The sequence below is a fragment of the Somniosus microcephalus genome, chromosome 2, assembly GCF_052327205.1.
Source record: "Somniosus microcephalus isolate GS21.2 chromosome 2, FLI_Smic_1.0, whole genome shotgun sequence".
Lineage (NCBI taxonomy): Eukaryota > Metazoa > Chordata > Chondrichthyes > Squaliformes > Somniosidae > Somniosus > Somniosus microcephalus.
In genome coordinates, this window is record NC_140988.1 from 142,470,138 (window position 1) to 142,486,398 (window position 16,261).

A 16,261-nucleotide genomic window follows, 5' to 3' on the forward strand; every position below is an offset into this window, starting at 1 on the left:
AAATATTTGTTCATGTTGATTGACAAAAATGATAAGCCTAACTTTGCAGTTTCAGGTATTAGGCTTTGGTCAGTAGAAAGAAAAGTAAACTAAGGTTTTGACGTATAATACATTTTGATGCAACATATATTGCAACGCAAGCATCTAGAAAAAGCATCATTTGGAGGTATTGTATGACATAATAGTCTGTGAAAATGTATCTTGTTTCAGTTCAGCAGTGCAGGAACATTCTGAATTTAGTCTGTCATCAGTATAGATATCTAAAGAACTAAAAAAGAAAAGTCTTTATACAAGTATATATAAAGAAAAAATGAAAACCTAGCTTCATAGAAAAACTGAAACATATTGGGGTAAATTTTCATCTTTACCGCATGGGTGGTGATCTGGCGAAGTGATTGCCTGCCTGTTATAGAATCCACCCGATTATCATTCCATTGAATCAATAGAATGAAAACCGGGCAGATTCTATAACGGACGGGCGATCCATTCCACCTGATTAGCACCTAGGTGGTGAAGATGAAAATATACCACATTGTGACAGATGTTCCTATCAGAAGAAAATATTTTTATTTCTGTGTAGAATTTATAAATAATTACCTTTTTTTTCCTCAGACCCCTCATTCAGATTTGAAAGGTGAAAAACATCTGCAGGTACGTAGATCGCTCTGTGAGTCTTTTAGTATTTTGAGTGAAAATGCAGCTCAGAAAGAAGCACTATCAGTGGTGAAAGAACAATTGTTTAACCTACAAGCACAACTGTGTGGATGGAAGCCTAGAGACATCAGAACAGCATGTCTGCTGTGGGACAAGAGAGAGCTGTAGGTGGCTTCTGGGCTATAATGTGAACACAATTACAGATTCACCATGATTGAATAAGCCAAATTCCTTTTATCACATGGTATTCTGGGATTTTTACTGGTGCTTTGAAGGATTGAATTTTGTGATTATTTCCATTTTTCCAAGAAAACTGTATATCTCAATCTCTTTATACTTACATTCAGAATAGCTATTGAGCATCTGCTGTCTTTATATAAAGTAAGAGAAACCCTCCTAAATGAAGAATCAAAAGAGAAACATTCTAATATCTTATCTAATAAGGAATCCAATTCAGTGATTTGTGTTACTTTAAAGTGAATCAAGTGTTGTCTCGCAAGTAGGGGTGCTGAGAGAATTCTGGAAGGCAGAGATTTTAATCTCACACTATGATGGACTAAATATTTTAGTCTAAGATATTTGTCCTACCTTCTTTTAATACAATGTAGTAATTATGGGACAAGTGGCTTAGCATTACAACAAAAAAAATTGGTATTTTAGAAATACTTGTATTCTCTTGTCAATCAATATGTTTTTGTGCGTGTTAACTTCTGGATCAATTTTAGACCAAAATAGTTTATTTTATCAAAAATTATTCATATTTTTTTTAATCCCTCTTAAAATAGAATGGAGAAAAATGGAAGGAAGGCCCTTGTAAAGAATGTGAATGCCGAGATTCACAGGTGATCTGTTATAAGCGCTCCTGTCCTCTGTGCCCTGTTGGGAGCCTTGCTGTAGAAGTGAAGGGAGAATGCTGCCCAGAATGCCAACCAGGTATGCATATATTTTTTTTATTCGTTTATGGGATGTGGGCATCGCTGGCAAGGCCAGCATTTATTACCCATCCCTAATTGCCCTTGAGAAGGTGGTGGTGAGCCGCCTTCTTGAATTGCTGCAGTCCATGTGGTGAAGGTACTCCCACAGTGCTGTTAGGGAGGGAGTTCCAGGATGTTGACCCAGAGACGATGAAAGATCGGCAATATACTTCTAAGTCAGGATGGTGTGTGACTTGGAGGGGAACTTGGAGGTGGTGGTGTTCCCATGCGCCTGCTGTCCTTGTCCTTCTAGGTGGAAGAGGTCGAGGGTTTGGGAGGTGCTGCCGAAGAAGCCTTGGCGATTTGCTGCAGTGCATCTTGTAGATAGTACACACTGCAGCCACGGTATGCCAGTGGTGGAGGGAGTGAATGTTTAAGGTGGTGGATGGTGTGCCAGTCAAGCGGGCTGCTTTGTCCTGGATGGTGTTGAGCTTCTTGAGTGTTGTTGAAGCTGCACTCATCCAGGCAAGTGGAGAGTATTCCCTCCTTACTTGTGCCTTGTAGATGGTGGAAAGGCTTTGTGGAGTCGGGAGGTGAGACACTCGCCACAGAATACCTAGCCTCTGACCTGCTCTTTTTGCCACAATATTGATGTGGTTGGTCCAGTCAAGTTTCTGGTCAATGGTGACCCCCCAGGATGTTGATGGTGGGGGATTTGGCGATGGTAGTGCCGTTGAATGTCAAGGGGCGGTGGTTAGAATCTCGCTTGTTGGAGATAGTCATTGCCTGGTACTTCTGTGGCGCGAATGTTACCTGCCACTTATCAGCCCAAGCCTGAACGTTGTCCAGGTCTTGTTGCATGTGAGCATGGGCTGCTTCATTATGTGAGGAGTTGTGAATGGCGCTGAACACTGTGCCGTCATCAGCGAACATCCCCAGCCATTTCTTGATATCACGTGGAGTGAATCGACTGGATTCTGTGATGGTGGGGACCTCAGGAGGAGGCCGATATGGGTCATCCACTTGGCACTTCTGGCTGAAGATGGCTGCAAACGCTTCAGCCTTGTCTTTTGCACTCACATGCTGGCAGGGGGAAATTATTAGCAGTGGTTGGAGAAAGATAAGAGTGTAGGGAGAATTTTAGATTATATAACTTGTCTTTTGAATTATTTTCTTTACATATCAGAAAGATGGTTGCAACCTGTCTACAGATTATAGCTCTAATCTCCTGGCTCCCACATTGTTTGAAAATATCCACACTTGCTTTTTATGTTCAATAAAAATTATGCCAGTAAAAGTGTAAGTGTGTGTCCGTGCTTGTGTGCGTGCTTATATCTGGGCGCCCGCACATGCCACGCACATATATATAAATAAATAGAGACTCCTAAAATAAAGCTGCAGCTGCCAAGAGGGGAGCAGAATTGTCTGGAACTGAACTCTGTGTTCCATGATCATGCTATCCTGCTCCAGACAAGAAGGTCCACATCCAGACTGTTTTATTTATTTAGTGGTTGAATGATACAAAAATGTACTCAGTCGTTAGTAACTTCTACATGTTATATAAATGCACCTATTTTATATGAGGCAGGATATCAAGGCTGATCTGAATGGCGTTAGAGCAGGGGTGGGCAATTATTTGGACTGGAGGGCTACTTAACAAGTTTTGGTGAACTGTCGAGGGCCGCACAGTGTGAGGGGCCTGCGCAGGACCTCCAGACCGCTGCGCGGCCTCGCGACTTAACGGGAACATTGCCGCACACACACAAAGTTAACAGCTACCATTAAACTTTGTTATGACATTTATTACCTAAAGAACTCTTTGTGTCATCTCCACACTTAATAAAAATAACAACACTTATTAACATGCTAACAAACATGATGCACAGGTTTACCCAAAACTTATCTTAGCCATTGATATTATGCCATAATTAAAACTGTAAAACTGGTTACTCGGCAACTTCTGTAAAATGTTGTAAAAAAAAAAGAAAAACTTTAAACAGTTACAAACTTTCAGAACATATCATTGTGACAATTATAGATAAGAAACAAATCATATACTAACAAACATCTAGTATAAAATACTGTTGTTTTTTTTTTCAAAAAGTAATTTTTGTCCTGATTTTTTTGAGTAGTGTGTATAGATGCGTTTGCATAGCAGCTCAAAATATAGTCTTACACTTGTATATTGAAAATTGGGTTAAAGAAAAACAAAGAAACTCACTCAGTGGGAAGAATGAAGCCGCTGATGTGCGTTAACCAGGGAATTGAAGTCAGGCATCATCTCCGTTGTTGCATGCCGAGCACTGCTGCAAGGTGGTCATCGCTCATCGAAGATCTGTGTCTCGATTTATTGAATTTCATCACAGAAAATGTCTGCTCGTTGATCCAAAGAGCACGAGCGTCTTCTGAGCATGAGCCTTGATCTTTGGAAAGCTCTGTTCATTGAGAGAGGTGTAAAACCCAGGAAGCAGCACCGTTTTGAATTGCTCCGCAAGCAATGAGTCACGTTGCAGGCCGATAAGCTCGAGTTGGAGGTCCCATGGAGCGTTGTCAATATCAAATATGAATGGCGAGGAGACCAAAGACAGGTAATTTTCTATCAAAATCCTGGAATCGGCGAGAAAACTCAGCATGCAAGTCGAGTAGTGACGACGTGTACTTCCTCAGCTTTTCATCGCTAACAGTAATCTGTTGCAAAGTGGGAAAATGGCTGAACTGCTTATTTTCTATCTGACTGGAGAAAAAGAGTAACTTCATCATAAATTACTTCACACTGAAATGCAAATCATGAGCAAAAAGTCCCTTCCCTTGCAGTTTTAAATTCAGTTCATTCATGTGGCCCATGATATCAATGGCAAATGCGAAAATCGGAGAGCCAATCTGCTTCGTTCAATTGTGGGAAATGCCAATCTTTTTCTTTCATTTTCAAGAACAAACCAATCTTGGCTCTCAGTTCTCGCACTCTTTTCAAAGCTTTACCCAAACTAAGTCATCTTACGTTGGTATGATACAGAACGTCTGTCGGCTCGGATTCAGATTTCTCAAGCAGTTATAAATTGCCTGTGGTTTAGTCCTTTTGCTCGAATGTAGTTGACCAGTTTCATAACTGTCCACAACATTGCTTAGTTTTAGAACACTTTTACAGAGGACCTCTTGACAAATAATGCAATGTAAAAAAATAATTTTCTGTTCTGGATTTGCTTCTGTGACTTGGTCTTGAATTCTTTTCAGTAATCCAACATGTTTGCCTGTCAGATTTGGGCTTCCATTGGTGGTCACACTCGCCAATTTTTTTTCCATTCCACTCCTAATTTTGACGTGCACTGATTTACAGCCTACAATAAATCTTTTCCTGTTGTCATATCTTTCATTGACTGCATTGATGCCAATTTTTCTTTAATCTCAAAATTTTCTGCGATCCCTCGAATGAAAATCAACAACTGGGCTGTATCTTTGATATCACAACTCTCATCGAATGCCAATGCAAAATAGGAGAAATTGTTCACCTCACCTTTTGAACTGCAGGTCCAGGTTCTCAGAGATATCCTTGACACATCTCACAATAGTTCACCTCGACAAGGAAATGTTCTCGAACTGCTTTTTCTTGCCTGGGCCCAAAATCGCGGCAGATTCAACCTTACAGTCCTTGATAAATTCTCCTTCCGAGAACTGTTTGCTGTTCTTGGCGATTTTGTGTGCAATCACGTAGCTTGATCTCGTAATTCCATCCTGTGCCTTTGATAGTCTTGTGAAAAAACTTTGCTCTCTTTGCATACGAGCAGCCATGTCATCAGTTTTCTTTGCTTGCTTTTCGTCAGACCAGCTTTTATATTTGGATGCATGCTTACTCTCAAAATGCCGATTTGCATTGTATTATTTGAGCACTGCCACACTTTCTTTGCAAATTAAGCACACGGCTTTTCCACCCGCATTGTTAAAAAAATATTTAGAAGTCCATTCTTTGTTGAACATTTGGCAGTCAGTGTCTACCTTTCTCTTCTTTGATGAGCTCATTTCCAATTTTGGTTAGGGCTCGAGTGTATTTTTATGGTCGGACTTGGCAACATGGTAACGTAGTCACATCAAAATCAATGAACCTCAGCGAGACCCAAATCGCTAAACACTCAGCAAACAGTTTATAAATTATTGCACGCTAGTTCTTTGGATATATTGTTCTTACACAGAGCTTTCAACAACTTTGTTAGATCATTTTTTTACGTTTTAAAATGCAAAGGTGTATAGATATATCGCTTAAAATCCCTTAAATTATAATAAATTATAATAGGGATTGTAGATCCAAGTAGATTACTACTTGCTTAAACCTGCAAAACATGTTTTCCTTCTCAAGACCTTTAATCACTTTCAAATACACTAAACTGGCCATTCTGCTACCCGTAGGGGGCAAAGGCTTGCTGCAGGCCCAGAGACTGAAGTCTTTTTCTTTCCATCCCTTTCACCCCCTCCAGGGCCACATGATGCGCACACTCGCCAGTGATAGCATAACATGGCTACAGCTTCAAATTGCTACAGCCAAAGTGGGCAGACATTGAAATGTCCCGCCACCCCACTACCCTCCCCCCACCATTAATCCCCACCTCCCCACGAGGTCACAGGTTGCCTTCCCGGACACTCTTCCCCCCCCCCCACATCCACCCCACCGATGAAGTCTAGGCCGACCCCAAGGCTCCCCCCACCACCCCCGCAAGGTTTGGTTCTACAATTGCTAACAAACATCAAATATCTTCTCCAGGTTGCCATTCCTTGCAGGTGAGCTATGAGAGAATGTTAGCAGGATTTCAGATTATGGGGTAGCAGAGCTGAGCTGGGCACTAAACATTCCACCCACCATGCACATCCTTCAGCAAGGTCAATGGACAGGCATCATGACTTGTGACCATGGCTGAGTTTTGCCCTCCCTAGCTAGATGTACATGGAAGAAAACCATAGTACCCTACTGGGACAAACAAAGTCGTCAATAAGGGATCAAATCAGGAATTTTCCTAATCATTGCAGTCAATGGAACTGAATATCAGGCGCTATGTCCAAGGTGGCCGATCCGATCCGATACCACCCCTTTTGTGCCTCTGCCCAAAACGAATTTCTAGGCCAGTATCCCCTCCACCCATTCACAGATACACTCTTTCACTTGCTAACTGCATCACAATTTCTTGCCCCTCTCCTCCCTAATTCAACCCTGCACTCCTCTCCCCTCTTGCAGTTTAGTCTGGTGCTGTTCTCCTCCTTCAACTCCCCCACTTCGTGCAGGCACTCTTTTCCCTTTCTCCCTTCAATTTGACATGCTGATTTTTCTCCTCTACCCTGCCCCATTAAATCTGGCACCCTCTTTCCTTCCCTTCTAAGTTAATGCTGGTGTTCTCCTTTTCTTGCTCCTTAGCGCTGCTTGTGACTTCTTACCTCTTGTCTCGCCCACTCCCAAAGCACTGCTTTTAACTCCTCTTGTAGCTGCTGCGAACGTGTTTGAATGCCATGGAACTTGTGGGCAGGAGTTCACAATCTTGTGAGAGCATAAGAAGTAGGAGTAGGCCATACGGCCCTTCGAGCCTGCTCCGCCATTCATTAAGATCATGGCTGATCTTCGACCTCAAATCCACTTTCCCGCGTGATCCACATATCCCGTGATTCCCCTAGATTCCAAAATCTATATCAGCCTTGAATATACTCAAAGACTGAGCATCCACAGCCCTTAGGGGCAGAGAATTCCAAAGATTCACAACCTCTGAGTGAAGAAATTCCTCCTCATCTCAGTCTTAAATGGCCGACCCATAGTATAAAAGTAGGGAAGTCTTGCTACAACTGTACAGGGTGCTGGTGAGATCACACCTGGAGTACTGCGTACATTTTTGGTCTTTTTATTTAAGGAGGGATATACTTGCATTGGAGGCAGTTCAGAGAAGGTTCACGAGGTTGATTCCTGAGATGAAGGGGTTGTCTTATGAAGAAAGGTTGAGCAGGTTGAGCCTATACTCATTGGAGTTTAGAAGAATGAGAGGTGATCTTATTGAAACATATAAGATTCTGAGGAGGCTCGACAAGGTAGATGCAGGGAGGATGTTTCCCCTCGTGGGGGAATCTAGAACTAGGGGGCATAGTTTCAGAATAAGGGGTCGCCCATTTAAGCCCATTTAAAATGGAGATGAGGAGGAATTTCTTCTCTGAGGGTCATGAATCTTTGCAATTCTCTACCCCAGAGGGCTGTGGAGGCTGGGTCATTGAATATATTTAAGGTGGAAATAGACAGATTTTTGAACGATAAGGAAGTCAAGAGTTATGGGGAGCGGACAGGAAAGTGGAGTTGAGGCCAAGAGCCGATCAGCCATGATCTTACTGAATGGCAGAGCAGGTTCGAGGGGTCAAATGGCCTACTCCTCCTCCTATTTCTTATTTTCTTAACGGAGGAAATAAAATGTCTGTGTATATGCTTTGTTGCCTATTGCAGATAAGTTAGTGATTTTACTTTATTACTTCCTTTATAGTTCAGTGCCATGCTGATTGCCTGACCTGCACGCAGTCTACTGATCATTGTGACATCTGCTATGATAAGAGCAAATTCTTGCAGGATGGCCGCTGTTTGCAAAGCTGTGGCCCCGGATTCTACAAGGACAGTGGACTATGTAAAGGTATGTGACAGATTCATCTGTACTCTCTGCTTTCTTTGAAATTCCTCTTTGTGATGCTGACAATAATTGCGGGCATTTCTGGAATCTGGTGAATATTTACCTTTAGTTTAGTGATTGTATGCTGACTGAAATCTTTGTCAAAGTGAGCAAATTTGCTCATGGATCTATTGAGAATTTAAGAATTAATCCCACACTTAGGGGGAATTTTCCGAGGGGATCAGCGGGTCGGGACCCTGCTGACAACCCACCACGACACGCCTTTACCAAATGTTGGGTCGGCCAGCGCTGAGCAGACCCAACATGCAGCAGCGGGGAAGGCAATTGAAATCATTAGTGGCTTGTTTACAGCCACTTAACAATGTTTTTTTCCCAACTTATTGATTTTGACAGGTCGCCCACCAGTTTCCCACTGTGCCCAGACTTCGTCTGTGAAGCTGAGGCGGGAGGTCAGTGGCCATTGTTTCAGCTGATGAATTGACAGCTTCAAATGTCAAGTCAAAGCTCCCAGCTGATTCAGATATCTTCCCTTAGCAACTAGCTTCTCCAAACTGCATTTTCACTACTGATTCAGAACGCTGCAAGTCTTTACACAAGTCTCCATCCAGTCTGATCTCATTACCTCTCCCACCATTGACAGATCGCTTCTGTCATCTCTACTTCACCTGCCATCTATCCCATCAGCATCGGTGCCCTTGACATTCTCTCACCTTGGTTCTCAGAATCCCACCACGATCAGCCCCAACACCAGCAGCACCAGGCACACCAGCAGCACCAACAACACCAACCTTCTCCACAATCAACTGATGCTGCACAGGGCAGAGGGCATCAGTACCTGAGCACATTGCTGCCTGGGTGGCCAGGGATGGCCTCACCATGGCCAGATTTACTTCACTTGAGATTGTACACCCTGGCTGCCACATGATGCACCAAGTTGGCACCACCCCACACCAACACCATAAAGCATTGCGACGGGGGCGGGTGGCTCCATTATGTCTCACCATTCACTGCAACTCACTAAGCCACTTTCAAAGGTGCACACAAATCTGTCCAAGAACGCAAAGTATTGAAAATAAAGGTTTAAATGTTTGACACCACATTCACAGAAACTTTCCATGAACATTGCATAAAACACCTAAGTGCCTACCCTTGTGTGTTGTTAGTTGGTATGATTGGACTAGGATGAGGATGAGGGGTGGCTAGTGAGATGGGGAAGTGATAATGTAGATAGAGAAGGGTGGGTGGAGGTGCAAGTTAAGTTGGTGTGAGTAAGGATGTGCAGGAGATGGGTAGGGAAGGCAGAGTGATGGGGATGTGATGAGTGGCACAGCAGGATGAGGTTGAGTGTGGCTTTGCAGTAGTGTTCGTGATCTATTGAGATCATTGAAAGGTTTGCGCCACTGCAGCCTGGTCCTCCTGATGACATCCCTGCTTTTGTCCTCCCAACGCAATGTGAATTCAGGCTGCATTGATCTCCTGGGGAGGTCTCTTCCGCCCATTGGAAGGGGAGAGAACCTCCCTGCGTGCTGTGACAGCACAACTGTCAAAATAAAGTTGGCCGTGGTCCCTTTAAGGAAACCGGCTGATGACGCGTCATCAAATGATGTCATCAGACCTGCTTCCTTTAATTGGCCGGGAAACTCGCAGGGCGGGCTTAACAAGCCCAATCAGGGCAAAATCATGTTGGAGGCCAGGTTGGAGACAGCAGCGGGATCAGGACCCGTCACCGACGTCACCTGCCATGGGCTCGCCGAGGTTAGTAAAATCCAGCCCTTTAAGTTTAAAAAAACGGACTATTTTGCTAACTTGTTTATCACGTCAAATGTGCAATAAATGAGTACTTCTGGTCAAGATAACTCATAAGGTAATAGTTGAATTGCTGCACTATTGGAGTCTATCAGAAGAAAATCTTTTCTGAATATTAAATCTCCCTTTCCCATCTGTTTTGAACCTGGGAATGTATCTTGTACCTGCACTTGGACCCACTTCGGCTGTTATGTTGTCATCAAATCTGACAGATGTCTTTGTCCTTTAAGCTCTACCTTTTTTCATCAAGGTCATTTGGAAGTCTCTGACTGCATCCATAAAACACACTGTCCAAGAAAACAAACTTGTCACCTCAATAACTTAAAAAGATCTTTAAATTAAATTAGCACCAAATTTGCCAAGAAGTTCCACTCACGGGGTTCTTTCTAGAAAGGGGTAATTAAAACTTCATAAACATATGTAAACCAGTAAACCCTGAAATATTTCAGGCCTCTAATGATTGTGTGACACGTGCTGGAGGACTGGAAAGTGCACTATGTAGTACTTGTTTTTAAAAAAGGAGTCAGAGCTAATCTGAGTAATTATAGTCCAGTTATTTTAACATCTGTGGTAGGAAAAATGTTAGAGTCTTTTATAAAGGATGAAATTACAACGTACTGTACATAGATAAAGAGAAAATAGAAGTAGTCAACAGGGTCAAAAGGGACGGTCGTGCTTGACAAAACTCATCCTTCATGAGTGAGCTGAGACATTGGGCTAGAAACTCGGTATAGCCCCATTTGGGACGCTAACTTTTGAAAAGTAGAAAAAGTAGCGCCAGGCGCTACTGATTCTCTCCTGACGGGAAATTCAGCTTTAGTGCTCCAAGAGGGAAGTGGAGCACTAAATCAAGCGCTAACCACTTTTCTTAGGGCGCTAAAGTCCAAGAACGGGGCGGTAGTGGCAGAGGGCTGAACAATTTGGAGCACGTTGCTAACGGCATCAGAGGCTGCTTTCCTCGCTTAAAGGGAAGGGCCAGAGATGGTGCACAACCTACTTGTTGGCAGATCTACGTTGCAAGGCGACCTGCGCGACTGCCATTACAGCCCCAAACACTCTACAAAGTGGAGGGCTTGGACATCTTGCAGCAATGAAACATCAAAAACTTTGAACCAGACTGGTGCAAATAATAAAGGTTGGCCTACCTGAAAACCATTCCCTTTAATTAGTGCTCCCCAAGCAACCAGTCGAGTTGACAACACCTCCTCTTCCTGCCGTTGTTCACGCCTGGTGATACAGCAGGGGGCAGGAGGCAGTTTCACATCCGGGGCGATAACGGGGCGCTGCGCGCTTTATGACGTCACAATCTGCGAGGTGCTAGAGGCCCAGGCGGTAAACCGGCACTGAAGTTCACAGGCGTTGCTGCACTCGCCGCGCCCGGTTGTTAACCCCTTAGCGCCCCATTAGCGTCACACCCCAGGCGCTAACCAACTGAATTTCTCCCCCATAGAATTCTTTTAGCAGTTAACAGACTTAGTAAATGGGAGAAATGCAGTGGACGTGGACTTTAGGAACGCCTTTGACAGGGTACCATGTGGGAGATTATTAGAAAAGATTACTAGGCATTGAATTGGGGGAGGATAAAAAAACAGATTAAAACATGGTTAGAAGGGAGAAAACAGAGTAGGAGTTAAGGACAGTTCTTCAGAGTGGTTGGAAGCGAGTAGTGGTGTCCCACAGGGTTTTGTTCTGGGGCTGCTTATGTTCACAGTATATCAATAATTTGGATATTGGCCTAGAGGGAATGTTGTTTACATTTTCAGATGATGCCAAAATAGGAGGTATTGTTACTACTTTAGAAATCAAAAGTAAGCTGCAAAAGGATATTGAGAATGATGGGGTATTAGCCTAAAAGGTGGCAGATGGAATTTAATGTCAGTAAATGTGATGCAATACATTTCAGTAAAAAAAACAGCAGTAATTATACTCTGAATGGAAATAGACGGTGCTGTGGAAGAGCAGAGGAATTTGGGTATACAGATTCACAAACATTAGAGGCAACACCTGGGGTTGATAAAGCCATGAAGAAGCTAATGGAATATGAGAAAATGCAAATATGAAGGAAGATTTGAAAAATGGTGTTTTTTTTGTTAGGACAATACAAATTATGTGGCAATAGGAGAGAAGTGTTTAAAATTATGAAAGGATGGGACAGGGTAAATAGAAGCACGCTGTTTCCAATAGTTAAGGGGTCTAGAGCGCAGGAAACCCATGAGCCTGATTGATAGGTTGGCTTCCGGTCGGCCAGCGAATGCTGGTGAAGAGGCCCAGGTAGGTGTGAGCCCTGACCCCGGGGAGTCTGATCCCCGAACCCCGGGGTGGGGGAGGGGGGACACACTATCTGAGGCCCGGGAACCCCGGCCGGCCAGTTAAATTTGCACAGCAAGTTAAATGTGATGCTTCCAGCCTCATTTTCATATTTAAAGGGCCAACCCGCCTCCTGTCACGCCTTAGTTAAAACTAGAAGTGGGCGGGTTGGAGTCGGGATTCAGTTTCTTAACACTTTAACCTCCCACCCGACCCCAACCCACCCATTTTTTGGGGTTAAAATCCCCCCTATAGAATCATCGAATGATACAGCACAGAAAGGGGCCATTTGTCCCATCATCCCTATGCCAGCTCTTTGGTAGAGCTATCCAATTAATCCCACTTCCCTGCTCTTTCCCCATAGCCCTGTAATTTTTTCCCTTCAAGTATTTATCCATTTCTCTTTTGAATGTTATTATTGAATCTGCTTGTACCACCCTTTCAGGCAGTGCATTCCAGATCACAACAACTCGCTGTGTAAAAAAAATGTTTCATTGTGTCACCTCTGGTTCTTTCACCAGTCACCTTAAATCTGTGTCCTCTGGTTACCGAACCTTCTGCCACTGGAAACAGTTTCTTTTTATTTTCATAATTTTGAACACCTCCATCAAATCTCCCGTTTACTTTCTTTGCTCTAAGAAGAACAACTCCAGCTTCTCCAGTCTCTCCACATAATGGAGGGCCATCATCCCTTCTCAACTTATCATGCCCCTGCCAGGTCTCTCTGTTCCTGCACCCCCGTCAAAATTGTACCATTTAGTTTATATTGCATCTCCTCGTTCTTCCTACCAAAATGTATCACTTCATACTTCTCTGTGTTAAATTTCATTTGCCATGTGTCTGCCCATTTTACCAGTCTGTCTATGTCCTCCTGAAGTCTGTTACTATCCTCTTCACCGTTTACTACGTTTCTGAGTTTCGTATCATCTGTAACCTTTGAAATTATATCTTGTATACCAAAATCCAGGTCATTAATATATATCAATAAGAGCAGTGGTCCTAATACCGATCCCTGGGGCACACCACACTGTATACCTCCCTCCAGTCTGGAAAAACAACCATTCACCGCTACTCTCTGCTTTCTGTCTCTTAGCCAATTTTGTATCCATGCTGCCACTGTCTCTTCGCTGGGAGCAAGCGGAAGCCAAGCACAAGGAGTGCACGTCAACCCAAGCACCCCCCACCTGCCCCTTCAACCACCGTCTGCCCCATCTGTGACAGAGACTGTAGGTCCTGCATTGGACTCATCAGTCACCTGAGAACTCATTTTTAATGTGGAAGCAAGTCACCCTCGGTTCCGAGGGACTGCCTAAGAAGAAGAAGAATCCCATGGGCTTTAATTTTGCTAACAAGTCTATTACTTTGTCAAATGCCTTTTGCCAGCGAAGCCCACATCTCTTGAACGAATTAAAAAAATATATACACACCAACTGCACTGCCCTCATCAACCGTCTCCATTACTTCATCAAAGAATTTGACAGAGTTTAAGTCCCATAGGGATGGATGGAGGCAAAAACAACTTGACCTACTGCTAGGAAATTGCTAAAAGCTGGCTTGAAGATGCCACTGGTAGAGGCTGTTTGCCTTCTCAGCTGGGGAACAGAGTATTCCACATAAAGCTAGGAGCATAAAGGGGGGAAGGAAAAACAAAGGAAACAGGTCTGTAGAGTACTGGATACTGCAGTTTGAATGGAGCTGGTTTAGTTTTACAGGAACATTGATGAAATACAGGATCAGGTAGCAGTAACTAGTCCTTATCCATTAGAAACATAGAAACATAGAAGATAGGAGCAGGAGTAGGCCATTCGGCCCCTCGAGCCTGCCCCGCCATTTAATGAGATCATGGCTGATCATCCAAATTCAGTACCCTGTCCCTGCTTTCTCCCCATATCCCTTGATCCCTTTAGCCTTAAGAAATATATCTAACTCCTTCTTGAATATATTTAATAAATTGGCCTCAACTGCCTTTTGTGCTAGAGAATTCCACAGGTTCACCACTCTCTGGGTGAAGAAATTCCTCCTCATCTCTGTCCTAAAAGGCTTACCCCTTATCCTTAGACTGTGACCCCTGGTTCTTGACTCCCCCGCCATTGGGAACATCCTTCCTGCATCTAGTCTGTCTAGTCCTGTTAGAATTTTATAAGTTTCAATGAGATCCCCTCTCATTCTTCTAAACTCTAGCGAATATAAGCCCAATCGACCCAATCTCTCCTCATACGTCATTCCTGCCATCCTAGGTATCAGTCTGGTGAATCTTCGCTGCACTCCCTCCATGGCAAGAACATCCTTCCTCAGATAAGGCGACCAAAACTGCACACAATCCTCCAGGTGTGGTCTCACCAAGGCCCTGTACAACTGCAGCAAGACATCCTTGCTCCTGTACTCGAATCCTCTCGCTATGAAGGCCAACATACCATTTGCCTTCTTAACCGCCTGCTGCACTTGCATGCTTACCTTCAGCGACTGGTGCACAAGGACACCCAGGTCTCGTTGCACTTCCCCTTCTCCCAATCTATTACCATTCAGATAATAATCTGCCTTCCTCTTTTTGCCACCAAAGTGGATAACCTCACATTTATCCACATTATACTGCATCTGCCATGCATCTGCCCAATCCAAAGTGGATAACCTCACATTTATCCACATTATACTGCATCTGCCATGCATCTGCCCAATCCAAAGTGGATAACCTCACATTTATCCACATTATACTGCATCTGCCATGCTTCTGCCCAATCACCCAACCTGTGCAAATCATACTGGAGTTTCTATGCATCCTCCTCACAGCACACATGCACACCCAGCTTTGTGCCGTCTGCAAACTTGGAGATATTACATCTAGTTCCATCGTCTAGATCATTAATATATATTGTGAAGAGCTGGGGTCCTAGCACCGACCCCTGCGGTACCCCACTAGTCACTGCCTGCCACTCAGAAAAAGACCCGTTTATTAGCGTTAGACTCTTGCTGCATGGCCCTGGTTTTTTCAGAAGAATCAGTTGGTCTAATCTGTACTTTACCACCTTTTTCTGACACAGCATGTGAGGAAACGTGTGCCACCTGCCGAAATGAGTTTGAATGCACTTCATGTAAGGAGCCCCTGCTGATGAAGTATGGTCGGTGTGTGACTTCCTGCGGGGAGGGACACTCCCAGGATCAGCTGCAGTGTTCAGGTATGTGCTCAGGAATAATAGTTTGGACTATTTGAAATCCTTTGTAAAGTCACCTACCAAAATCCCATTCATCTTAATCACCTTATTAAAGTTTAACTAAGTATTTTGAAATAGCTCCTATTGATAATTTAGGTAAAAAAGACAGGTGCCTGGAATTTCCCTGGGGTTCTCCTGATCTCCCAGCATTACCTCAGCAGAAGTTCAGTGGAATCCCTGGAGAAACATCCTAAATGGCTAAAAACAGATTGTGAATATTGGTGACAAGCTCAAATTTTGCTTGCCACACTTTACTTCCACACACAATAAAAGGTAGGAAGATAGGAACGGTGAAGGCCATTCAGCCCCTTGCACCGCTTCCGCCATTCAGTGAGCTCATGGCTGATCCGTACCTCAACTCCCTATACCTGTCTTTGTTCCATATCCTTAATACCCTTACCCAACAAAAACCTATTGGTCTAAGTCTTGAAAATTTCAGTTGACCCAGCATCTACAGCCTTTTGGGGGAGCAAGTTCCAGATTTCCACTATCCTTTATGTGAAAAAAAGCTTCCTGATTTCACTCCTATGTGGTCTAGGTAGTACTAATGAGGATCCTATTTTATTTCTTCTTTTTTATTTTTTTTATTTTCATACTTCCTAGTGCTTTCACATCCGATTCTACTAAAATATTTTAATCGTGCTCCACCTGTTTTTAGTAATACCTGCTCTTTCAAAGGCCCAGATCTGCTCTAAATACCGTTTAGTTCAAGGCAAATGTATTTGCCCATGTTTTT

The 16,261-nt window shown here is 43.6% G+C and overlaps 1 protein-coding gene across 1 annotated transcript in view; it reads left to right on the forward strand.

Moving 5' to 3' along the window:
* The window catches only part of fras1 (Fraser extracellular matrix complex subunit 1), a 747,542-nt gene that overhangs the window by 326,482 nt on the left and 404,799 nt on the right, over window positions 1-16,261 (forward strand). The window contains exons 11-14 of the mRNA XM_085963231.1: window positions 613-651; window positions 1,440-1,587; window positions 8,063-8,206; window positions 15,355-15,489. Of these exons, the coding sequence (XP_085819357.1) occupies window positions 613-651; window positions 1,440-1,587; window positions 8,063-8,206; window positions 15,355-15,489 (466 nt within the window). The remainder of the gene's footprint in view (window positions 1-612; window positions 652-1,439; window positions 1,588-8,062; window positions 8,207-15,354; window positions 15,490-16,261) is intronic.